Source organism: Coturnix japonica, chromosome 1, assembly GCF_001577835.2.
Source record: "Coturnix japonica isolate 7356 chromosome 1, Coturnix japonica 2.1, whole genome shotgun sequence".
Classification (NCBI taxonomy): domain Eukaryota; kingdom Metazoa; phylum Chordata; class Aves; order Galliformes; family Phasianidae; genus Coturnix; species Coturnix japonica.
The window spans coordinates 44,516,428-44,542,801 of record NC_029516.1 but is presented as its reverse complement, the minus strand read 5'-3'; the positions used below and the strand labels follow the sequence as shown (position 1 = coordinate 44,542,801).

The window sequence follows — 26,374 nt, the reverse complement described above, 5'->3', positions numbered from 1 at the left end:
AAACTGAAGATAGTGTTGATAAACAAATTTAATTAATTGTGGATTTCATTTTAAATTCCTTACAAAACTCCAGTACTGGAATAACATTTGTCAACAGCTCCTTTAAGAAATGAAGCTTGTGACTTCCCTTAGTTCCCCACTCAATTTTTATAGTCACTACTCAGAGAAAATGATAATCAGCATACTACTACAGTCAAGTGCAATAAAATGGCCTGTGAGCCATATGCTTCACTTCTCAGCAGAGGAGAAACTTTTGTGTTTTTCTGCCTTATCCAGGCAAGTAGTCTGCTGTAGCGTTTAATTTGCCCACATGTTCTGGTTGGCTGCGCCAATGTATTTTCTGCCTTGCCTAGTAAGCACATTACACAAACATAAATTCATCATAAATGCCATCTAGAGGAAAGAGCAAAGATGATAAAATGGCTGGAAGTTATAAGGAAAGGCTGAGGACAGTTGGAGGTGATCTCATTGCTCTAAAAGACTTCCTGACGAGAAATAGTAGACAGGGAGGTGCTGGTCTCTTCTTTATGGTAACTGAGGACAGGACGTATGGGAATGGTGTAAAGCTGTAGTGCGGAGGCTCAGGCTACAAGTAAGGAAAAATGTCTTCATTGTGAAGGTGGTCAAGCACTGGAAGAGTCTACCTGCAGAGGTGGTTGATGTCCCTTGCCTGTCAATGTTAAACATTTCAACAAAATCCTTAATAATACGCTTTAATCATTTGTTAGCCCTCAGGAGGTCAGGCAGTTGGCCTAGATGATTTCTGAAGGTCCTTTCCAACTGAATGATTTCATTCCATTCTAAAATGGGACTGTGGTAGGCAGCTAAAAGTAATTATGTCAGGAATGAAGAATTTCTACAAAATAATTTTGGTCTGTTTAGTAACCTAATTAATAGAAAGCAATAACACTTTCATGAACTTAATTTATAAAGTCCATAGGCATTTTCTCACCTGCATTCACAGGGGCTTGAACTGTTGCTGGTTTACTATCTCCTACATTTCTTTTTGATTCCAGCATCTGCCTCACTGTGGTGATATTTCTATAGAAAGAATATTCAGTTAGCACTTCTCAACAGATATAATGACGGGGGGGGAGGGGGGGAAATAGTGCATAGCTATTAGTTTCATTAATTTTATAATCAGATTTTTCTTCTGCCCCCACAAGCAAATTAACTCTATATATTCTTCTACTAAAAAACTAAAACAAAGAAAGAAAAAAACCCACAACACTCACAGAACTACTTATTAAAATTTTCAAGTGTTTGCATTGAGTTTGCGTTTCGTCAAGAGAATTTTCTTGTTAGACTTCTATAATCTTTAACTGTTAAAACAACACATTGTTTACCTAGGAATGGATTCTATACTGTCCATTTGTGAATTCTGTGAGTAAAAATTGAATTTTACAGTTAAACAGCACTGAAGGAAGAACACTTTAATTAAAAAAAAAAAACAACAACAATCAAATAAGGGATGATCATGCATTACATGAGGTGCTGCAACTGCCCTATTCTGAATTTCAACATGATTGTAGTGATGTGCTTTGCTCACCGGTAGGTCAGATTGTTTGCATTTGCAGTGCTACTTGCTGCTTTTCCTGAGGACGGAGATGGGTTTAGTGTATTCTAAAAAAGAAACAAAAATACAAAGAAAAACAAAACAACTACATTAGCTTGCAAACTTGCGGTTTAACTGTACTCCATGTAGATTCCTTTCTACATGAGCTTTATGTTTTCAGGAGCCAAAACCTTAAGGGAACTTGACACGTTTTGCAAACCTCCAGAAGCTATTTGGTCCTACCTACCTCTCTCTACAGGCCTCTTGTCTTTAGGATTTTATTGCACAAGAATCAATATTTCTTTTTGAACTTTTATGAATTTTTAGCATCCTCTTCATCATAGTAACTAATCCAAAATATATATTCTAGACAGAGGAATGCTCTTGTTTGTATTCATTCCTCTCTTCCCCTCACCCCATCCCTAAAAGCTGAGATTCATCCTGTACTCTTCGTATTGAAGTAAATTACGTTTTCTTATATATAATTTAAGGTGCTTTCACACTATCAACGTATAAAGGACCTTCTGTGCAAATGAGAAATACCAAACGGATCTTGAAGACTTCATTGGTAAATATGGCTCACTTTTAGTCAAATAACTGGTCACATATTTCTGTGTATAAAATTTCCTCAATACAAGGCTTAGGTTAGCTCAGAAATACAAATACAGAAAATGCAGTTCTCACTTCCTGTTTTTTTTTCATGTCCTCCTTGGCAGCTCCAAACCGCTTTGTCAATCGAGTGATTTTAGCCTAAATAGAAAGAAAAGCAAGTAAAAAAAACCATAAACACAAGAACCATTAAAAAAATTACACAAACCAAAAGTTTATGCAACTAAGATATAAATACAAAAATTGTTTTGTCGGGAGAAAATATTATTTCCATGAAACACAGTATTGTGATATGACTTTGGAGCAGCAGAACGACACCAGTGTGTATCACAATCCTACGTTATATGCATGAATTTTCACTGCTACTCACAACTGTACAGTTGATCTGTCTATCCACTTTTTTTTTTTTTTTCTCTTCCCGCTGTTGAATCAAACTGCCTTCCCTAACAACAATGACACGAAACTTATTAATAAATGCACACTCACCTGTAGTTCAGTAAGCACAGTTTTATGCCTCTTGTTACATTCTACTTTCTCTATTCGCATTTTCAAGTCTGCCAGAGTCTTGTCAAATACAGCACACTGTAAAGCAGCAAGTTTTTCTTCTAACACCCTCTGGATAACCTGCCAAATTGTTATTTAAATTAGGGCAGGGGAAAAAAAGGAAAAAAAACATTAATCCTAAAATTTAGGAAATTGTCTACAAAAATATTCTCAACTCAGAAAGAATTTTGCCACAAAAGAATGACAATAGTTGTGCTTTGTCAATCAAATAAAATTATCATAGTCAACAATAAGAATGTGGTTGCATTGCTAAGCAAGGTTTTTACGTCTGTTTTTGCAAACATATATATCCCTTTCTGCCATTAACTCAAGAAGTTACTTTCACTGCAGTATGATAAATATATACAGGTTTATAATTGATAATAAGAAACTTAACAGAAGATACTCTCATAGTGTTGGGTTTACACACGTTAAATTTTTCCTTTCTTTTCTACTCTTGCTAGGGACAATGACATTTGAAGGACAAAAACTAAAGATGTTTAATGAAACTTTAATTTTTTATACATACTTTCCCCTAAATGCCCTGTGCCAGAAATGCCCTGTGGTTGCTTCAGTTGCAGAAGATAAAAATGGCAAAAGAGGAGACTAATTTCTGCCATCTACTTACTGCGTTTATCTTTTCCCTTTCTGTGCCAAAATCTTACTATTGCAAAGTAAAAATCTCCATTAAAAAAACAAAAAATAAAATTAAAAAAAAAGCAATAAAAGCGTCTGTCTGAATGCTACACTAAAGTTACAACATGCACCACCCAGACAACTAGTAGCTCTACAAAAATCTGCAAAACACTGTTTGATAACACTCATTATTCTGAGAGATTTTCTTTAAAGCTGGGTACAAAAAGCAGACCACATATAAACAATTATCACACTAAAATGCCACTTTCACAGAGATTCTTCTATTCTCCATCTAGTCACATTTCACTTAAGAATTTAAATGCTGACCACATTTCAAATATAGTTCTTGTGGCATGGTTTCCAAATGGCATTTGGTCTACGTAAGGCTACCAAGGACTTTGTAAATTGACCCTCTGTTGTTATTTTAATTATGTATAATTTTAAACCAAAACCATTAGAGAAACATGCATGTATGTGAGGAGCGAGTGTGCGGGAGAAGACAGGTAAAATGGCAAGAGTAAATAAAGATATGAGATACAGTTTTGCCATCTTCGTTCTTCATTTCCACTCTACCTTTTCTAACTTTTGGCCAACATCTCTTCTGGCTGTAATTTTCACTTGGAGTTCTGCTTCATAATCTAATTCTCCAACACAGCGACGCCGTTTAGAATGTACACTGTCCATGTCCTCAGATTTTGAACGCTTTCTTTTTGACACTTCACCTGAAACAATTAGATACAACTGCTGATGACAAATCTTAAAAACAAACAGAAACCAAATCAAAGCAAAATAAAAAGGACAATCAGAAGAACCAACTCCAAACAGATACCTGCAGAATACCATGATTATTGCGAAGTTTCTTCTTTTTTACCTGTCTAAGCATTTTTCATTCTAAAACACTAAGAATGCCTTCAGAAAAAACAATGTACTTGACAACATCAGAAGAGAAGAACGGTCCCTTTGTGTCCATACACTGCTGTCATGAACTCTGCTCTGTGATTCACCAAACCACTACCTCAAATGCAAGACCACACTAGTACAGCCATTCCCTTCTTGCCTGCCTGCATTTCCTCCTCTTTCTACCAGCACCATTCTGCAACATAACTTGGCTTCTGAGAAACAAAATAAAACCCTCTTCTGAAAAAAGTAATTTTTCCCCAGTAACCTATTAACCAATTGAAACTTCTATTTCACTCCGTCTTTGCAAGCACAGAATTATTTTCTGTCTGTAATGAATTCTTAACTTGTACCTCCAACCTCTGAATAAGAAAGCAATCAGACCTTTTTTCTTACTATTTGAGCAAGAAGGAAATTAAAAGCCTGATGAAAGAAGAGGCTCAAAACAGAACTATACTATGAAGGTTATTTCATTACAGTGATGAAGCACACAAGAGCAAAAGAGACCTCACTCATTCCTCCAGCTCCTTGCACCATATGCTCCAGTGATATGGATGCAGAATGATGTACATAAATAAAGGGAAGTAAAGAAAGTTACAGACCATTCTGTGTGTTTTTGACCATCCAAACATCAAAGACCATAAGCTTCACATTTGAGGATGAGTCAGAAAGACAGGATTAGTAGATAATGGAGACTGGAAAAGCACAACAAATAGTGACTTTCTATTTTTCTTTAATTATATTACATACACTGTGTGAGTCATATTTTTAACTTTAGAGATTATTTATTTATTTTCTAATTTTCTGATGGTCAAATTTCTGATGGATTTCCATTTTGAGAGCTGCATTAAAAAGACCAGTATACTAAAAATATTAAAAGGCAATTTTAAAACTCTCACTGACAATCTTTATTTAAACAAACAAACAAAAAAAAAAAAAAAAAAGGAAAAAAAAAGAGAAAGAGAGAGAGCATAGGTATTCACATCTTATGTGAATACAAACACTACAGGACTCCATACAAACACTGCAGAATGCTGAATATTTGTGAACAGTGTAAATGTCTAAGGTATGATTTTTTATTTTTTCAGAATGACAGTGAATGGTAACAAATGAATCAAGAACTGATACAGCTCAAGCTTTCTTCCATCCATCAGAAAAAGCCCGTAGAAAGTAAACAAATTTAAAACTGCAAAGTTAGAAAACTATCCACAGACTATTGAAGACAAGTCTACTATGATTTTCTGTACAGTGTTTGCCTACTCCCAGTCTCATTTGAGAAGAAATGTAACCACTAGAAAATTAAACAATTAGCTTGTAACATACAAGAAGAATTTATTTATTTATCAGGGCATGTTCAATAATTTGTTCCAAAGCAGAGGCTACATTTAATCTTACTGCAGCACTTATGCTCCAGTTAACATCTTATGCACACTAAAAGATCTTCTCAGCACGTACTGGCAAGAAGCTTAAAGCCTAAAGCACAGCTACCAAGGCACAGCTAACAACAGCCACAGAACTTAGCAAAGTAGGGTGCACAGAAGACGGTCATGGTCACCACTCTCAACAGTGATGACTGACCACGTGACATCATTTCCAACAGCCACTGGAACAGTTCCCCTTGCCACGTCCAAGCCCTCATGCAAACAGAGCTCTCCTGGGTGAGGGTTTGGCTTTGCAAGTCTCCAGCCACCTGGACCATCTGGGGCCTCCCTTTCTGTATGAAGTCCTGGCAGAGAGAGATGAACTTCCTGGCTACAGGAATTACAAACTAGTCGGACAGTCTCATCACCAAGGAAAGAAACTATGGGAGGAGTGCAGGAGATGGAATAACATCAGAGATAATTAGACAGAGTGACTGGATGAACTGTAAGATCCTGCAGCTTCAAGAACCAGAATCTCCAGCTGTAACAGAGGATATAGCCAGAGCTTGTTCTGTTGCAAAATGGAAACTCCAACAATGACAAAGGTATGAAGCACCAGGAGTGTGGCTCCCATTATGCCTGCAGGTGCACAAGATAACTAAAGATTTGGATCTTCTGACATTTCAGATTGCTGGAAACTGCCCAGGGAAATGCCTGAACTATCTGATCCTGAGCCATTCAGCAGCATGATACAGAAATCAAGAGCAGTAACTGTGGATGACTCCCTACCTGCAGGGAACAGATTCCCATCTGCTATGGACAGGTGATCCTAAAATCAGGAAGAGTGCAGGGATGGGGTTAAGAAAGTTAAAATCCACCTTCAGCTCAATCTAGTAAAGGACATGAACAGTACGCAGTAAGGGCTTTCTACCAGTATATTAGAAACATAATGTTAACTAGAGAAAATATGCCCCCTTCTGCTGTCAGGGTAGCAAATAATACAGTAGAAAAAGTCTCTGATGTCTTTTGGCTCAGATCCTAATGAGAAACCTTTTCTTCACCTATCCTTGACACCTCAATGATTCTGTTTTTCTAATATGTGTCATCAGCGAAGAATAATAGTGTTCACATTACATACCTCTCTCTGTGTGTTTTTCTTCTTTGTGTACCACTTCTCTTTCTTTGTCCTCTTCCTCACTTCTTCTCACCTCTTCTACAAAAACACACAAAAAAAGTGTTACTAATGTTGACTTACAGAAGGTTACACACAGTCCTGTTTTGACTTGTGAGCCTAGGATGCTTACAAAACAGGGAAGAGAAAGAAATGTGAGAGAGGGGAAGTATGTGGAGATGATAAAAACAGAAGATACCTTCAGAGAAAAAGGTCTGAACTACCGTACAACATAGATCCACTTCCGGATTTTCTTAGCTTTCAAACCAACACAATGCCTGAAAGTCAGGTCTGAAAGCTACTTCAAGGGAAAAAAATATAAAAGTTCAGTAGGAAATTACTAACATGTTTGTTTACGTCTGGCAAATTCAACCACAGTATTTATGGCAGGATAAATTAAGATCCTTTTTTCTTAGTATTAATTTTAATGTTTGTTACTAAAAGAAATCATCCTAATCTAAACCCAGACATCTACCTCACTTATGACAAGGGCGTTGGAACTAGAGGATCTTTAAGGTCCCTTCCAACATCCACTTAAAACCTACATTTCAGAAAGTTCTTTAAACAATGAGCAAACAAAAAAACACCAACCACACTGCAAATTCATACAGCTTGCAAGGAAGTACTTTCTAAAAGCTGCAGAAAGGGAGAAATTTCCATCAACTTTTACTTCATGTTCCATGACTTCTTTCACTGTTTCATACAGGCTGTATTGCTGCCTTCTATGCTTGTCAGATACAACATAAAGCCATTGTTACATTGACTATTACATTACTACACTACATTAAAATAGATCCAGAATATAACAAAACAAGTCAACTCTGTTATACGACGCCTGATTGCTACACTTCTTCAATTTCTATTTTCATTTAGTTACCACAGCACAGTTTACGTAGGCATTTTTAGAGGAAGTTGCGGCTGCAAAGATAATACTGATAGTCTCTTAACACTAAATCCTGCTTGCACAGCGAACACTCTTTGAATGGTTTGAAATAGTTACATAACAAATCCGCCAAAGGGATTGGTTACTTTCAAGTACTTACAAAAGGTTACTTTCAAGGTAACAAAGCATCATGGCAGCTATACCACTTGCTTTTTAAAGATCTATAGATAAATTTCATGCACATAATTGCTACCCGTGAGACAAGAGCCATTCATGGAAGAATCTAAAGGAGAATCTCAAAGTTCAAGAGTACTTCTTCTGTAAGATGCAGATTTTAATGTTCAACCAAAAAAAAAAAAACCCCAGATATTTAATTGAAAGGTTCACATGTATGGGATGCTTTTAGCAGCATCCTAGTTTCAAAGCTGAATTATTATTATTTTTTATATGTGTAGGTCTTTATTGCTTGTTTTTGATTTGTTGGGGGCTTTTTTTGTTTTACAAAGCTACTTCAAGGCTGAAGAAGCTCACTGCTCACAAATTCCCATCACTCCCTCTATACACAAGTGGTTTAAACACAATCCCGGTTAAACTCTGAGAGTTATGAATCATCATATGGATAATTTTAAAAATGGATCACAGTTTATTTTTTGCTGTTAAGCTGCAAATTCATCATCCTTACAAGTAGAAGTAATGAATGCAAATCTTAAGAAAAAAAAATAATTTGATAATATAACTATGTTAACACTATATTTACCACAGCTGTCTTAATAACCAATTTTATTTCCTGTGGAACTGAATACTACAGCTTTGTTTGGTTTTTTTTTTTGTTTTGTTGTTTTTTTTTGTTTGGTTTTTTTTTTTCTGACTACATGATTTCCTGTCACTGAACAGCTGAAAATACCTTTTAAGAACTCCTACAACTTCAAGCATTCAGGTCCCTGCAGTAGCTGACTGAATGCATGTTTGGATGTCAGTTCTGCCAATATGTGCCTAAACAGAAATAAGGAGTAAGTTTAAGCTTAGGCAAATCTTATTTGCAAATAGTCTTCACTGCACAGAACTACTCTAAGCCATAATCCTCTAACCACAATGTTCTCCTTACAGATTGGCTGTAACTGGTGTACCCAGACAATAACCACAAGAAAACTCAAAAATCTACCTCTTGTATGGAGTGGTAATCCCTGATGAAATCCTACCTAAAAGTTTCTACACAAAGGAAATAATGTTTTACAAGATATTCTAATTACCAAATGCTACATGCTCCTACTAGTATGATACACTTGCAGAACAGCACTTTTCATATTTATCAGGAAATAACAGGTTAAAACAGGTCGTCATGGAAGTTCACCAAGAGTCCACTACAGACTAGAATGTGTATGACTGTGTGTCACGGGTTACTTAGATTTACCTATGCCCATGACAGGGGAAGCCACCCCATGGGTCCCCCCCTCCCCCCCTGGGGCCCGGAAAGGAGGGGGAAAAGGGGAATGGGATAAAAACAGCGGCAATCTAAGGAGGAAAAACTTATTTTACTAAATATGATATCGAAATACAAGATAACACAATATAATATATTTGAGGCTAACAAATTGAATGAAACACAGAGAGAGAGTCCCCAAAAACCGAGAGGCCTACTGTGAACTCTAGGCGACACGGCTGGAACACTTCCCACTCTCCGAGAAGTTCGAAAGAAGGAGGGCACTCCAGCCTGGGAACAAGATTATATAGTGTCCTGGTCTCGTGACTTATCATTACCCCTGTTGTTCTCTGGGAATATGTGTCTCTTCTGTGAACTGCACATTCAATAGAGTAATCCATACCCTTTAATGATGTTATGATGTGGATACTGATAGCAAAATTACAAAACCATGACATTCCACCCCTTATTCTACATTATTACATCATGGTTAATATATATACATATATATACACATTTTTTTAACTATGATAGCTAAATAGTAGAATTGCATGTAACATAACTAAATACAAATTAATAACTAAAATACACTACACATGCAAAACAATATATATATAGATCTACAATTATTATGCGGACTCCCAGCATCAAATTCCCTTGTGTTACACACTGAACGTTCCCATCCTTTCTGCATTACCCACCAAAGTGCACCCAGGTCCCTGGACAAAGACAGTTCAAGGATAGGTTTGCCTTCTCGCATGGTGGAGCCCAAACAGCTTTTCCCAACATGTTCTTTTACATGTTATACAGGCGACCTTATCTCCTTCTACAGTGTGTAGGAGGTAGATTGACTAGGACCATCAACGATTGACAGATCCTCTAGTATTGAGACGACTAGGGCTTCTGCAGATTCTTTCTCCCAGTGCTTAAACTGTTTCAACCGTTACTTTCAACTGTATTTCAACAACCCATTATATCGTTCAATTTTACCAGAAGCTGGTGTGGTAGGGAATATGATAAATCCACTCAATGCCATGAACTTTGGCCCAAGTATTTATTAAGGGAATTTTTGAAATGTGTCCCATTATGAGACTCAGTTCTTTCTGAGGTGTCATGTCTCTATAGGACTTGTTTCTAACAACCCAATATTGTGTTTCTGGCAGTAGCATGGGGTACTGCGTATGTTTCAAGCCACCCAGTGGTTTGACTCTACCATGGTAGGTACATAACACTTGCGGGAGATCATGGCAAGGTGATATAATCAACCTGCCACGCTCCTCCCCATATTTATACTTTTGCCACCGCCCTTCCTCCCAGAGGGTTTCATCCTTTTGGCTTGTTTAATTATGGCACATGTTTCACAATCATGAATAATCTGCGCAATACAGCGTCCATGGTTAAAGTCCACCCCTCGGTCTCTGGCCCACTTATATGTCGCGTCTCTTCCTTGATGACCTGAGGTCTCATGAGCCCATCGAGCTAGAAATATTCGCCTATTCTGCCAGTCCAAGTTGATTTGAGCCACCTCAATTCTGGCAGTTTATCTACCGTGATGGTTTGTTTGCGTTGTTCATCAGTAGCCCGACTCTTGGGCAAGTGTGCATCCACGTGACACACCTTTCAACCATATTCTTTGTTCGGGCCAGCATGTCCTCCATAGTTCAGTGGCCCAGACAGATTTTACACCTCCGTTGCCAGTTATTTTGTTCCCACTGCTGTAACAACCCCCATAAGGCATTTGCCACCATCCATGAGTCAGTATAAAGATAAAGCATTGGCCACCTCTCCCGTTCAGCCACATCTAAGGTCAGCTGGACAGCTTTTATACTTCTGCAAACTGACTTGATTCTCCCTTACCTTCAGTGGCCTCTGCGACCTGTCGTGTGGGGCTCCAAACAGCAGCTTTCCATCTCCGATGCTTCCCTACAATATGAAATGATCCATCAGTGAAAAGAGCATATTTCTTTTCATTTTCTGGTAGTTCGATGTATGGTGGGGCCGCTTTAGCACATGACACCTCTTCTCCTGGTGATGTTCCAAACTTTTTATCTTCAGGCACAGTCGCATGAGTACCTCTAGGATTCCTGGACGATTAGTTTACAATTCGCGCTCGTTGAATCAGTAATCCACTTGCTCCACGGGACATCAAGTAGCTAGATGATAGGTGGAGGGAAAGCCTGTCCTAGTTGAACTATCCAGTTCAGCCCACTGAGTCAGTTCAGAGGGCCAAAAGGAGCTGTCGTTTCAGTCCGCAACTACTTTGGAGAGCAAGGTACCGAACCCCGCTGCATACGCGGCCTCTAAGATCTCCTCTCGTTGGCAGTGTAGCACTCTTCCAGACCCCTCATAGAATCGACTCCAAAGTCCCGGGGGTTGGTCTTGGGTCCCTCTGAGGCCTCTTTCCAGCAAACTCCAAGTGGGGCCTTTCTCTCGCCCCAGCCGAGGCACGATAGAAGACCTGTTCTTTTATATCCTGTCCAGTCTGTACTGGGCCCCAGGCGTTACAGCGACGGGCTATCTTCTGTTTAATCTGTTCAAAAAAGCCTGCTGCTGCTCAGCCCCCCATGCAAAATTCATTCTGTCCGTGCTCACCTGATATAAGGGGGCTTACAATGAGGCCTGTAGTTTGGTGGATATGTGCATCCATCCAAAAGCCCAACTGCACCTAGGCAAAGCTTGGTGTCTTTCTTGCCTAGTTGGCTCGGCAGATCATGGCAGTGTTGATTTTATCGATCACGATCTGTTGGAGATGTGACGAATGTCCATCCTGCCTCCACTTGTATACCTATAGAATCTGAATTTTCCATGGGGCAGGTCCTTTTACTTTGGCTGTGCTTCACACTAGAGCAAAGCCCGGCTTGTAGTAAAGAATTCTGGATTCATCTGCTCTCCTTTTGTTGAAAACCTCTTCTGCTGTATCGACCCCACACAAGCAATGGTCATCAATGTACTGCAGGTGTTCAGAGAGCACCACCCTGTTTCCGTAGTACAGGTTCGGACCAACCAACATGGCAAATGGTTGGCGCTTGTGCTTCCCCCGACTACCCCTGGGGCAAATATAAGGTTCCAAGTCATATACTGAATGCCTCCTCCAGGGTGAAGCAAACGTGCGCTTACATTCTGCAGCCAAAGGAATAGAGAGAAGAAGGATTGCAATGTCATCAGTGTGGCATACCATTTGCTGCTTTTTGACTCCAGCTCGTACTGGAGTCACAATGTCCGGCAGCAGCAAGCGCTCAATGGGGTGTGACGCTTCTAATTTCAGGCCACGGTAGTCGCTACTGTCAGCCTCATTCTCCACTGGCTTTTACGCACTGGCCATATGGGCACTGTTAAAGGTGAGTGAGTTTTATTGATCACATCCCTGAATTCTTCCAACTGGTGAATCAAAATCATCGCAATCGGGGAGCAAGGAATCCCTGTTGTTGCGATACTGCCTCCTGTGCAACTGTCTTTGTAGCCAATCGGTACCTGCCCTGCTCTTTTACTCGAAGCAGCCCCACAAACAAGAATGGGTCCTCTGAAGGCCAAGCAAAACAGACCAGCTGCTTAATGTTGTCCCGTAATCTACAACAGCGATTCCAAAGGCCCATCATACCCCTTAGGATCCTTGGAAATGCCCCCTTCTGGGTAATCAATACCCAGCTTATATCATGGAGCCGCCTGGGCCAGTCACAATAGGATGTTTTTGGGCCAAGTCTTTGCCAGTGGCAGGCTTATTTCAGCCTCCAGCAAACAGTCAATTCCTTGAGAGGCCCCAGTCCATTCCAGAAATATGGATTGATTCTGTCCCTTCATGACTGGAGGGCATTAGGGTGGCCTGTGCACCGGTATCCACGAGATGCACTTATTACTTCAATGTGCGCCTTCTGATGTGCAGGTACCGAATCACACAGTCCAATAGAACTCTATTAATGCCTTTCCCCCCTGACTAAGGGCAGGGCCCCCCCATTCATTACCTTTGGTAACTGGAGCAATTGTACTGGTGTTGGTATGTCTAGTAGTTCTTTCACCCGTGCTTCGTAGTGCAGAAGTAAGGCTGAATCCATGCACTTCCTCATGTCTTCTCTGTGGTCACATAGGTAACGCCACAAGGAAACACACAGTGCAATTTACTGTTGTTCCTTGCTCAATCTGGAAAGCGCTTGTGTCTAATAGCTGAGAATTTTAATGATACAAGGTGAGGAGTAGGATTGGAATATTTTGATCAGGTCCCTTCACTAGACCTGGTGACCCCGTATGGAGACTGACCTTCATCCGTCGTTTCTGATACTACTACGGGTCCATTAACGATTAGTTGATGGAAAATTTCTTGCACATTTCATCTTTAGTCGTCTTCTAGCCTGAAGATGGCCAGAAACTGCGGCATGCGAGTTGGGGGAGCTGTTCCTGATCAACGGTTTGAAGCATTATAATAGCTTCAACAACTCGGGGCCATCTGTCCTCGAATCTGCTAGATGCTGTTTACCAATCGACTGTGCAATTCTCTCTGGTGGCTGTAACTTGTGATTTTCTGGCCAATGTCAGGGATCGGCCCTCACTTCATCTCAAGGATCATGTTCGCTTGGATCAGGGTTGTTACAACATTTTTCGCCTATGGCCAATTCCCTCAGGTAACTGGATACCTTTTTTGGACGGTATGTCCCAACTATTCAAACTTTAAGGCTTCAAAGCATCCTTATGGGGTAACTTCTTCTCACGGGCTTTCTATCAGCCGCTACCAGCAGGTAGCAGCTCATACCGAACCATATTGCTAATCCCTCTGTCGCAACCTGCTCTGGGCAATGCTTCCTAGTTGGCGAGCTTCATTATCCATCTAGAGAACAAGATGTTGGCCCCGTTGTTCCAGCAGCGAAGGCCAACCCGAGCACAGGATACCTTGCATCCTTGGACGCTGTGTAAACTCCTTTCTCGACCTTGATATTCAGTCAAGCTTCAAAGAAGTCGACGATAAGTGAATAATCCTCCTCATGCATCACTCCTCTTCTTCATGCCTCTTAGTTTTTTTTTTTTTTTTTTTTTTTTTTTTGTTTTTTTTTTTTTTTTTTTTTTTGTTTGGGGTTTTTTTTTTTGGGTTTTTTGGGGTTTTTTTTTTTTTGGGGGTTTTTCCTTGCTTTTTTGGTACTGCTCCAGTGCCCGGCACCTGGGTTCTTCTGCTGCCGCCCCCCCCCCTTCTCCTTCTTTTCGTTTAGAGCATGGACACCCGTTTCCATTTCTTGCCTTCCACAGGGGCAACTGATATTGCTACTGATGCCTCCTGTGACTGATCAGAATTAACTTGGGCTTGAATCTCAGATTGGAAACTCTCTCTCTCCAGAATAGTATGATACAAAGCACGGTATGCATAAGCCAAACCCCACATAAGGTTTACCTCCTTAGATCTCTGACCCAAATACTCACTTAATTTCTTAGGGTCCCTTAGGTGTTCAAGAGTGAAATCCCATGACACTGCGGGTCCCCATGCTTCTAAGACTTTTCCTAAACCTTTCCATATTCCCTGCCAGTCATCATTCTCTGGTTCTGGAGGAGACTTCCGCATAGAACGAATGTATAGGATTACATATACATTCATTAATAGTGATAACATGGATACAAGTATGAACCCTATCTCAGTTATTGAAAGGCGTGCGGAAATCTGAGAGTACAGCCTAAAAAAAGCAGGTTTTTTTAGCCTGTACAATGGATTAAACATGGTGGTGTTTGTAAAATTGCCTATTCCATCTGGGATGCAAGTATTTGTAAGATTCGCAATTCCATCTGGGGTGTAGATGCCAAAATTCGGACCATACCACATCTCATAAAAGTACCAGGCAGGTGTCTCCATCAGTATCCACCTTATTAGGCCATATACCTGCACAATTCCACAACACCAAATTATGGTGTTAATAGTTGACCAATACATTGAGAAGATCATAGTTACTTTCAATCCCTTAAACAGAGCAACTGGGATGAAGAGTGGATTCATAGCTGGCAGGCTCTGTAAAAGTCAGAGCTAGCTAGCTTTGCTCTAAGGGAGAAAGAAATCCCTTTGTTTTCTATACAAAAGTTAGATAGCAATGCTGAGAATGTGCAGCTGCCCTTAATGTTGACAATTTGTCTGGTATTTCAAGGTCATGTTTGCAGTGAGCAAAAGATAACACTCCCGTAACGAAGCTAACGAAGCTCTTTAAGAGCAAAGAGAGAGTTGTTCTAAAAGCTAAAAAGCTCTATGCCCGCATTCTCCACCAAAAAATCTGTCACGGGTTACTTAGATTTACCTATGCCCGTGACAGGGGAAGCCACCCCGTGGGTCCCCCTCCCCGGGGCCCGGAAAGGAGGAGGAAAAGGGGAATGGGATAAAAACAGCGGCAATCTAAGGAGGAAAAACTTATTTTACTAAATATGATATCAAAATACAAGATAACACAATATAATATAATTGAGGCTAACAAATCGAACAAAACACAGAGAGAGAGTCCCCAAAAACCGAGAGGCCTACTGTGAACTCTAGGCGACACGGCTGGAACGCTTCCCACTCTCCGAGAAGTTCGAGAGAAGAAGGAGGGCACTCCAGCCTGGGAACAAGATTATATAGCGTCCTGATCCCGTGACTTATCATTACCCCTGTTGTTCTCTGGGATATGTAGTCTTCTTCTGTGGACTGCACATTCAATAGAAGTATCCATACTTTACATGGTGTTATGATGTGGAATACTGATAGCAAAATTACAAAATTACAAAACCATGACACTGTGGAGTAGCCTTCCTGAAAGGGACTTGTTGAGCAAGTGGAATGTGAGTCAGTAGTGCACTGCTGAAGCCATGAGGGGAGGAAGACAGATACTGGGCTGTATCCACAGAAGTATTACTAATACAGATGGAAATATTGTCTGCCCACTCTAGTCAGCATTTGTCAGGCTGTATGTGGAAGTCCATCTCCAGTTCTGGTCTCAACAATTCAAAAAAGATGCGGACAGATTGGAAAGGGTCCAAAGGCCACAAAAATGATCAAAGAGCTGCAAAACCTGCCATGTCAGGAAAGGCTTGATGTTTTAGATCTTTTCACTCTAGAAAAGAGAATGCTATGAGAGGACCTTGTCACAGTATCCTAGTAACCTAAAGGGAAAGGCAGCTCGTTCTTCACAAGCAACCACATAGAGAAGACACAGGGAGATGGGTACGAGTTGTTTTGGGAGAAGTTCTGACTAGGTTTAAGAATTATTTGTGTTTTGTTTTTTTTTGTTTTTTGTTTTTTTTTTTTTTAAATGAGATTCATCACTGGCACAGCATCACCAATATACAGTAGAATTCTCATCTCTGGAGGCTTCTGAGATGCAACTGGACCAGACTATCTCATCTAGGCTTTCATTTCCCACAAAAAGTAGAGCCTGATGTTCTTTCAAAGTCCCTTCTAGCCCAGACTGTACTATCACTATATGAAGAGTTTGGCTAGCATACGCCATGTAGTCTTGAATCAAGCAAATAAAATGTGAATTTTTTTTTTTCCTACAATGCAAACAAAAATCTGACAGCCATACAAAATTTGTAACAACACCTGCAAATTTGTGCAAACATGCATCACTAAAGGCAGCAAGATACAAACCCAATTTAAAAAGGAATTAGGCAAGTCTGCTGATATTTATCTGCTTTCTATCACACAGAGCACTGTGTCAACTCAACAGTTCTCAACTGATCTCCAGCAATCACCACCTCAGATCCTCATCTGCTGCAGATACTACAACTTTTTTTGTGTGAGACCTTATGGAACTGCTTAAGGACCTCTAGCTCATATTGATATTGCAAGAACACTGATGGTATCTTAAATGCATTCAGTGTGCTTTCTATGTATTTACTTCTCAAAATGGTCTGTTACGTGAACATTATTTCACTCTTGATTACACAAACTGAAAAGATTTATATTGATTTTAATGTTTCCTATTCCATATTTTCCTAAGACACAAAACTAAAAATAGCATCACCCTCTGCACATAAATTTTTATGCACAGAAATCTTCCAGAGTAATACAATATTGCCGGTCAGACCCCAGTCTTGATCCAACAGTAATATCAAGCTCATAACGAAGTAATTTACACCTCAATTTACAGCGTATATCGCAAATACTGCCTAATACTCAGAAAATCAGCATTGCTCTTCCTTAGGCAGAGCTGCATACACACTGAAGGAGTGATTATGTGCCTAAGTACATTTCCAAGGTAGAAGTTTCAGTATTCAAAAAATCCACATCACCATGACACATTCCTCAGCCTAAATTCCAAGCAAAGGCACAGTCAAGAGGTTCTAAGTTAGAAAAGACCTACAAGATTGTCAAGTACAACTGTTTTCATACGCTTTTAAAAGTTACTTATATCAAGCATTCTCTATTTTCAAAGGAACCATAATGACCTAAACAAGCTGGAAAAATAGGCTGACAAACATGTTATGATATTCAACACTCACTAAGTCATGCACTTGGGAAGGGAGAGCCCCTGCAATGGCTCTGCCTGACATGAAGGCTGAGGCCCACAGGTTTAGCAACTACTTTGAGGATTTGCATAGGCAGCAAGCCAAACATAGCTTTTTTGTGACATAGCAGCATGCCCAGACACCAAAGGAAGCCAACAGTACACAAAGCTGTAGTCACAGAAACACTGTGCTGTGGTTTACCCAGAAGGCAGCTAAGTAACACAAAGTCATTCATTCACTTCCACCCCCCTCATGGTGGGATGAGGGAGAGAAGAGATCCAGGGGAAAAAAAACCACGAAGTAGTTGAGATAAAAAACTATTTATTAAGGCAAAACAGAAAGAGGAAAAAATATATTATTATCCGTCGTATTTTCATTAACAAAACAACTGATGCACAATTAAACTGCTTACTGCTCACCAACAAATGCCCAGCCAGTCATCAAGCAATGGCAGCTGCTCCAATCAACTCCTCACAGTTTATGAAGTCTCTTCTCATGATGTTATATTGTATGGAAAATCCCTTTGGCCAGTTTAGGTCAGCTGTCCTGGTTCTGTCCCATCCCAGCTCCTTGTGACCCCTCAACTACCCTTTGCTGGCAGGGCAGTATAAGAAGTTCAAACATTCTTGACTCTCAGCCACTGATCAGCAATAACTTACTAGAGGAGGTTACTGAGAGAGGTTCACCAAACTGGGTCAAGTCCTGAGCAGCCTGATCCAATCTCACAGTTGACCTTACTTTGAGAATGAGTTCTAACTAGAAACCTATCGAGGAATTTTCCAACCAGAACTATTCTATTATTTCATCACTCCTCCTGCACAAAAGAAATCTATTAAGTGATTCCAGCACAAAACACAATATTGTTTTATTTATTTACCTATTAACACATTTTAATAGGAAAAAAAATGCATGAAGGATTTATAATATATTATATTATTATATAATATATAATATGTTATAATATGGATTTTAATATCCAAATAAAATTATCTAAAGAGACTATGGAACCCATTATTTCTCCTTTTAATTGGCATAAATTTAAAGGTTAGCAGCAGAAAAGGAGGAAGAGTCTGAAACATGGCTAGAAAGACATTCTCATCTCCCTGTCTCCAGTTATTTACTTAAGACCCAAACAGTTATTACAAGTTTGTGAAAGCCAGATTAAACATCAGTAAAACAGAAGTAAGAAACTACAAGTGCAAACTTCCCAAAAACAAAGACAGCTTGATCTGAATAAATCTCTTGAAATCCTACTCAGTCAAGCATGAATGAATAGATTTGGCTTAGTGTGGTCATTGTTTCATAAAAAACTAACAACAATGCACCTAGAAGCTATCGCTTTCTTTAACAACAGAGCGCAATGACAATATAACAAAAACCAACCAAACAAAAAAACAAACAGAGAAAGAGAGAGGAAGGTATGAACTGGAATACTGTTTGATTTATTGAATGCTTGTGTGTGTGACACTAACCCAATGTAACACTTTTTTCTTTTTTTTCTTAGGACAGTTAACAGGGAAGAAAAATAGGATAAAAATGGCAAGAATTAGTACTGATCTTTGGTTACGTGTTGGCTTGACTTTCTCTCATTGCTTTTAAGAGTTTATCTACAACAAAGTATTATTTTAATGCCTTTCAAGTTCTTCATTTCCTGCTCACAATACTGATGTGAGAACAAACGCTCACACCAGCAATTCTGAAGAATACTGGTAAAAATTAAAAAGCTCATTACTTCACTAAATATGGTTTATCACCTTCAATTAGAAAGACACTGATATGATTTTCACATGCTCCTAAAATCCATTACTTCAAAGATATTGTTAGGTGGAAACACCTGCATAATCACCCTGTATATATCCAAAAGACTGAAATTCTTAAACACTGACTTAGAAACATGTCAAACATGTCATTTCAATAAATGAACAAAATCCCAGATTTGTATCGAAACTGCCAATTTTAAAAACTCTTACCTGGAAGACCTGACTTGTTTGGTAGTACCACTTCAGCATGCTCCCTCTCATCGCAAGGATCCTCTTCATCAGACAGTACTAAGAAAGCCTCTTTTGGCAGACTTTCATTGCTTTCCTGCTTCGATGGTGAACCCAAACAGTTGTCCATCTTCTCTTCTAAATCTGGGGCTGTGTCATCCACCGGAAGCAGAGAACTTTTAGAAAAACAGCTCATCTCATCTTCAGCAGGAGCTAGTTTTTCCAAAATTGGAATAATTTCATCTGCTTCCATAGCGTCAGCATTCTCCAGGACACTTCCACTTGACTCATCTACTGCCTTCTCAACTACGGTATCTGAAAGACCTGCAGTGCAACCTCTTTCATTTTTTGGTTCCTGGTCAGCTTCCATACTGCTAGAGACAGCCTCTTCCCCAGCAGAATCTTCAAGAATTACTTCTCCACCCTTCTTTTTCTCTTCAACAGGTGAATCAGAAATAATACTTAAGTCATTTGTTTTTCCTTTCTCCTCAAAGGAAGAGCTATTATCACAGTTCGATTTATTTTCACCTTCTGATAAAGTGTCACTCACTATTTGGTCCAAATGATCTTTCATGTTATTTTCTTCATGGAAGTTAACTTCATTGCTACCAAGCACTCTGTTTTCAGCCTCACAAACTAATGCAATATCAGCATCCTGTTCACGAGTAACATTCTCTGGAGAGGGAGGTTTAGGTTCTAGGTCAGTGGCTATACTTTCTGCCCTACTTTCAGGTCTTTTGATTTCACTTATTTCATTAGAATCCACTAGGCCATTAACTTCCCTCTTGTCCTCTGTACAATCTGTATTGCTTAAAGGAGAATTTAAATCAGAATCTCCATTTTCATGCTTTCCATTTAACAGTTTAACTTCGGCTGTCTTCAGCAGATCTTCCTTGGCCTTATAGACAGCCTCAAGTTGTTGTCGATCACTTGCTCTCATTGTTTTTCGTGCTTTGAAGACTTTTTTCTGAGGCTCATCTGTGCTATCCATCTTGACCCTTAAAAAAAAAAAAAAAAAAAAAGGAGTTTTCATAAGAGTTGTGAAGACCATTACTATTTACTTAGTTATATAACTATCTGCAAAATCCAAAACAACTGACAGAATGATTAAATTTTGTTTCTCCTCATGAAAATCAAGTGTAGATTTCCACATACGCTAAACAATTAGAAGCATGTAAAGATCACTCAAATGATGCAATTACTTTAATGACATCTAGTAACACAGACTAGTCAACTGAGTATCATTACAGCAGAGAGACGATTAAATTTTTAGTTCGAAAGGGCACTGGGCAAATGTAAAAGCAAGCACACTCTTCTTCCAAAACAGATACTGTCTTGCCCTATCAGTTGATCATTATTTCACCTTTCTAAACCTACGTAATGTCAAGAGTTTTAGACAAATTTAAATCAAAAACAACCAACCACAACCTGAATAAACAACAAAGAATCACTACATCAAATAATTAAGAAAGTTTCAATATACTGAAAGAATTTGGAATGAAGTAGCTCTTTTACAAGGGACTTCTCAAGGTCATCTAGTCAACCATTTCACCTCTGATAATCCATTGCTTATGCGCTGGGTTCAGATTAAGCTGCATCAATTGAGATAGGTATTAACATCTATTCTACTTCAGACTAACATATTATACATTGCTTTAGCATTAGTTGATTAATCTGGCTGGCTATAAGCCAGTACTGTGCTCTTGTGGCCAAGAAGGCCACTGGTATCGTGGGGGTACATTAACAAGAGTGTGGCCAGAAGGTCGATGGAGGTGATTCTCCTCCCCTACTTTGCCCTGGTGAGGTCGCAGTTAGACTGCTGTGTTCAATTCTGTGTGCACCAGTTCTAGAAAAACAGGCATCTCCTAGAAAGAGACCAGCAGAGGGCTACAAAGATGATAAAAGGCCTAAAGCATCTCCCATATGAGAAAAGACTGAGTGACCTGGGTCTGCTCAGACTAGAGAAAGGAAGATTCAGGGGGAATCTGATTAATGTTTATAAACATCTAGAGACATGAGAGGCAAATGGATGAGATCAGGCTCTTCTCAGTGGTGTGTAGCAATAGCACAAGGAGCAATGGCCGAAAAGTAACCTGTTCCAGCGCTGCACTAATCCCTCTTGGAGATTTTTTTTCCATCCTGAACCTCCCATTGCTGTATATAACTCTTGGCCACTGCACCTTGGTACCATTCTACAGCACTACAGGCATAGTTTGGATCCACTCTCTTTACAAGCAGGCTTGTCTACAACTATTAAATAGCTGTACAATTGTCATCAGTAGATCAGAGCTGTCAAGCTCTGTGCGTTTTACTAGGTGCATTAGGCTTCTATTTCTGTCTTTTTGGTAGTCTTCCATCAGACAGCTCCTTATTTAATCCAAACAGTTTTTTTAATGAAGAAAATTATTTAGCATTTTTATCTTACTAAACCAGGATATTTTAAGATGTAAGATGAGTATATACTCTAAGGTACAAGTTCAACTATCGAGATAAAATTCTAGATCTTACAACCACAACATATCGTACTATACCAGCAATGGCTTCTATCACCCTCAGTTACCATAACTTGTTAAAAAGCACAGGCAAAGCAGTAAGAGATATAAGTTGTACTTTTCTTCCAATTTGTTTTCATTTTTCATGAATATTGAGATTTCCTTCCATGTTATTACAATTTTTTTTTTCTTGACAATCCAGAATTCTTGTATTTTTATAACTGATAGTGCTCAATTACCGGATTAACAGATGCATTCACACCTTGGCAACAGATCTGGCAGATCTTCAAAGATTTTATCAGCTGCTTATAGACTCACAACTACACCATCAAGACACGCATTTCTGCATGTCTGAACAAGTTTCTGGACATGACTGTCTATGACTTTTATTGCCACTAGTGGGAGCAAAACACAACACTGATTTGAAAAATCAATTTACTCGTTCTTAGAAAATGCTCTAATCCCATAACCACTTCCTATCACACACAAAATTGCCAGGTAAGGTGTTAGAAGCTTTTCAAGGCTGTCTACATGCTAATACAACTTCTTCATATTCCGCGAGAAGAGAATACAAGTGACATACTAATTTAACAGTCTTGCAGTGAGTACAAGCACAGAAAAACCTACTCTAGATGCACGCATGCTTCAAAGCATGTACTTCAGAACCATGAAATTTTTGAAAGCAAATGCCCTTCCTTGTCAAGAACATAAGTTTTTTTTTTGTTTCTTTTGTTTTTTTCCACATCACTTTAAAAGCATGCATCAGGCTGCCACATAACAGAACACTGACCATCATACTCACAGTTCTATGAGAGTAATAATTTTCAACATGCATGCTGTTACAGATACACAAAGCCATTTCAGAGAAGAGAATAAAGCCCAGGCGTTGCTAACCTTGAACATTTCTTATGGCTTGTGATAGGTGAATTGACTAGTAAGCCTTCTGCTAATCTATTACAAAGATATAGGGCCTCACACTCAAAATCAAGAGAGAGAAGTATGTGATTTCACTAAATACAATGCTTTATTTTCTAAGCACTACACAGAACTTACATCTTAGAAACTTCACATACCACAAAATTTACAACCTTACTGGGAAAAAATGTTATTTTAAAAAATTAATTAAAATTGTCACACGAAACTTAAAATCAAGTTCATAAATGTATCATTTGTATAATCATAAAACACAACTTAAAACAAAATATTATTTCTATTCCTCATGGTTCCCGTAATTATCTAAAATAACTTTCATTCACATATATACGTATAACACAAAGTATAATGAATTACACTTCCTTTTCAAATCTGCTAACAGCAACAGTTTAAATTCAAACATCACAATACCTTTTTATATAGATGCATCTTTTCTCTTAGAACAAAAACACCAAGGAAACAAGATTAAGTTTCTAATACATTTAAAAAAAAAAAAAAGAAAAAAAAAGTGTTTATTTACAGCTAATGATATTATAAAAACAAAAGACTAAGCTGTAACACAACTCTACAGTGATCCTGCAAAATAAATAAATAAATAAATGATCTTACAAAATTCCATTGTCAGATAGTTATTTGAGTAACCAATGTATAATTTCAGCTCAATCTCAATCTTCTCCAACCAAAGAAAGATAAAGAACTATAAACACATCTGAGATTAAAAGATAAAAACTAAATGCTGGTTAAGTATCATGTATCACTGCAGACCAGACTTAAAATGTTTCCAGCCGTACCCACAAGGGAGCACACTGCAGCCAAAGAACAGATCTCATGTGAGAGCTGAATAAAATAAGATACAAATAAACAGTAACCAGTTCAGACAGGTTTGGTTGTGTACGTGCGAGCCAATACGCAATCACCCTATAAATACTTGCCTTCCAGTCTTCCTAAGTAGTAAAGTGGTTGCCTTTCAGAAAAGGTGACATGAATTCAGGCTTGTACAAATACACTTAAAACTCTCACTGTTATAAAAATTAATGCATTTCATTTTAAACTCCAAGACTAATTTAAAGTTTAGCTATATCTGCTATACATCTCATGATATTTGGGTAGTCCCAGTTTTTACTCATCGCATTTGTTACTTTTTCATGAGGGGCACAAACCAATCAAGGGGTACCTTTTATTTCAAGAAAAGACATTTGTACAGTGCAGTATGCAGTGAGTCCTGCATGTAGATCTAAGAATGTGAGGGTTAAATTCTGTAAATAGATTGGTAGATTTCACATGTTTGTTTTTGCTTTTAAATAAAGTTCTCCAGAAAAATAATCAATTTTGAAACTCAAAATACCATAAATATTTGCTCTGTAAGAATACTTCACTTTAATATTGAAAGTTGTACGTACTTCATGATTAAAAGAAAACACACCCTTAGGCACCTCCTTCCAATAATAAATCCGCAAATATTTCCCATTACCAAATATGTAATACACAGCAAAACTAAAATGTGCCAGTGTAATTAATATGCTAAGGGCTTCTCTTCCAGCCAACCAGAAAGCCTTCCTCCTGACTTCCTTCTATATATTCCTCATTATTATTAGTCTACAAAGAAATTGCAGCTCTACAACAACAAAGAAAGGATTAGCTTAGCTGCAATGGACCAGCCTATAATCGTGCGCTCATAGGAGCACCACAGGATATGCTCAACACCAGCCAATCAGCAAGCAGCAGCCTGAATCCTGCCTGGCAACAGGCAGCGGACAAAGAGAAGGTCATGGAAACACACTAGGGGGAAGAAAGCTGCAGTCGTGCTCAATGGGCTTTGCATAAGATCATCAGTCTAGAACAGCATTTGCACTTCCTAGTTTATGCAGTGCTGGCCAAATGCACTGCAACCATAAAACATTTGCAAAAACACAAAAAACTATATAAAGGGAATGAAAAGCCTTTGATCAGGAAATACAATATGCAAGTCTACTTAAAATGTAGCTCAGCAAAATCAGTGAAATGGAGCCAACTCATGATCAGGACTACACTGTTCTAGATGGAAGATTCCCCAAGAATCAAAACAATGCACAAAACCTACCTCTTCAACAGCAGCTCACAAGAAGCAGTTTTCAGCTGAAATCACCTCTAGCAATTTAAGTTAATGCAAGCTGTCGTAAACCTAAGAACCATTTTCGAAAAAGAAAAAATAAACTGCTGTTTCTCCAGAACATATGCTGAAACTTAACGCCAGCAGCATCTTCTGATGCCACTAGAGGTTGTCTGTTTATCACACTGTATGCATGACACAACACCAGCACTTCAGATCCAGAAACAGCTACAACTTAATATGTAAAAGGCGTAAACACAGCTGAGGACATACAGTAAGCAAAAACAGTATTTTTTCTCCCTTTTAGGCTAATAATACACACACCTTGGGTGAACAGAGCTAAAGAAAAAAGTGCCATTTTCTGAGAGAAATTACATCACCCCATGTCCTATTTCACCTACTCTACATATAGCAAGCTAAGTTTCACTTTAATTAAGGCTCTAGCTAATTTATTTGCCGTACTTAGAGAACTAACAGTGGCCGTTTTGACACCGAGCAGCATTTCCCACAGGAGCAGCTGTAGTTTATCCAGCACAGCGCAGAGGGAAGAACCCACTCAGCCCTCACCTCCCGCACAGGAAGCCGGGCGACAGCCTCGGCCCAGCCCGGGGACCGAGCACCAGCCTCTGATTGGCTGGATGGAACAACCAATCAGACAGCGGTTCTTCACATTCTACCCAGCAACAAGAGCCCATGAGGCCATGCGCGAGAACTCCAGGATACAAAACGTTGCATTAGGTGCGCAAGGAAACTGAAGGGCTGGAAAACGATGTAAAGCAAAGGGAAGTTAGGGAGCTTCTACTTAAGAGCTGGAGTTTACAGCAGTGTTAGCCCTTAAGTGCAGTCAGAGGGTATTCCTAATGCATAAAGGCTCGTGCCCCAGCCCTGTTCTCATAGGGGAGGTGCTGCAGCCCTCTGATCATTTTTGTGGCCCTCCTCTGGACCCACTTAGCAGCTTGATGTCCTTCTCATGTTGTGGGCTCCAGAACTGGACACAGTTCTCCAGGTGGGGTCTCATGAGAGCAGAGGGACAGAATCACCTCCCTTGACCTGCCGGTCACACTTCTCTTGATGTGACTGAGGATACCATTGGCCCTCCATAATATAGTTTCAGAAAAGTTGAGTGGTCTTATGTACTTAAAAATCGACAGCTTCATATGCAAACCTGGATTACATTCTCATCACTTTGGTGCCATAATGAAGGACAAAACAGTCCTATGTCGTTCTTTATATCCAAGAGGATGATATCACGTCTGAATTTGGCTCATAAACCCATTTCATCCTAATAGAGTAATTTTAGAGCTCTTTTCCCACTGGGAATGGCAGCAACTCCCTCTTAGGTCACACATCTAGGA

At 39.2% G+C, this 26,374-nt stretch overlaps 1 protein-coding gene across 9 annotated transcripts in view; it reads right to left on the bottom strand.

Moving 5' to 3' along the window:
• The window catches only part of ATF7IP (activating transcription factor 7 interacting protein), a 92,407-nt gene that overhangs the window by 33,328 nt on the left and 32,705 nt on the right, over positions 1-26,374 (bottom strand). For 5 of the 9 annotated variants that reach the window (XM_015861874.2, XM_015861880.2, XM_032444379.1 and 2 more), the window contains exons 2-8: positions 19,488-20,503; positions 6,740-6,814; positions 3,917-4,065; positions 2,651-2,788; positions 2,240-2,305; positions 1,550-1,623; positions 953-1,041 (exon numbers count right to left, since the gene is read on the bottom strand). In XM_015861874.2, the coding sequence (XP_015717360.1) occupies positions 953-1,041; positions 1,550-1,623; positions 2,240-2,305; positions 2,651-2,788; positions 3,917-4,065; positions 6,740-6,814; positions 19,488-20,496 (1,600 nt within the window). In that variant the 5' untranslated portion in view covers positions 20,497-20,503. Of the gene's footprint in view, positions 1-952; positions 1,042-1,549; positions 1,624-2,239; positions 2,306-2,650; positions 2,789-3,916; positions 4,066-6,739; positions 6,815-19,487; positions 20,504-25,010; positions 25,201-25,481; positions 25,610-26,374 lie in introns of those variants that run through there. The other 4 variants (XM_032444380.1, XM_032444378.1, XM_015861906.2 and 1 more) reach the window with 3 other exon arrangements.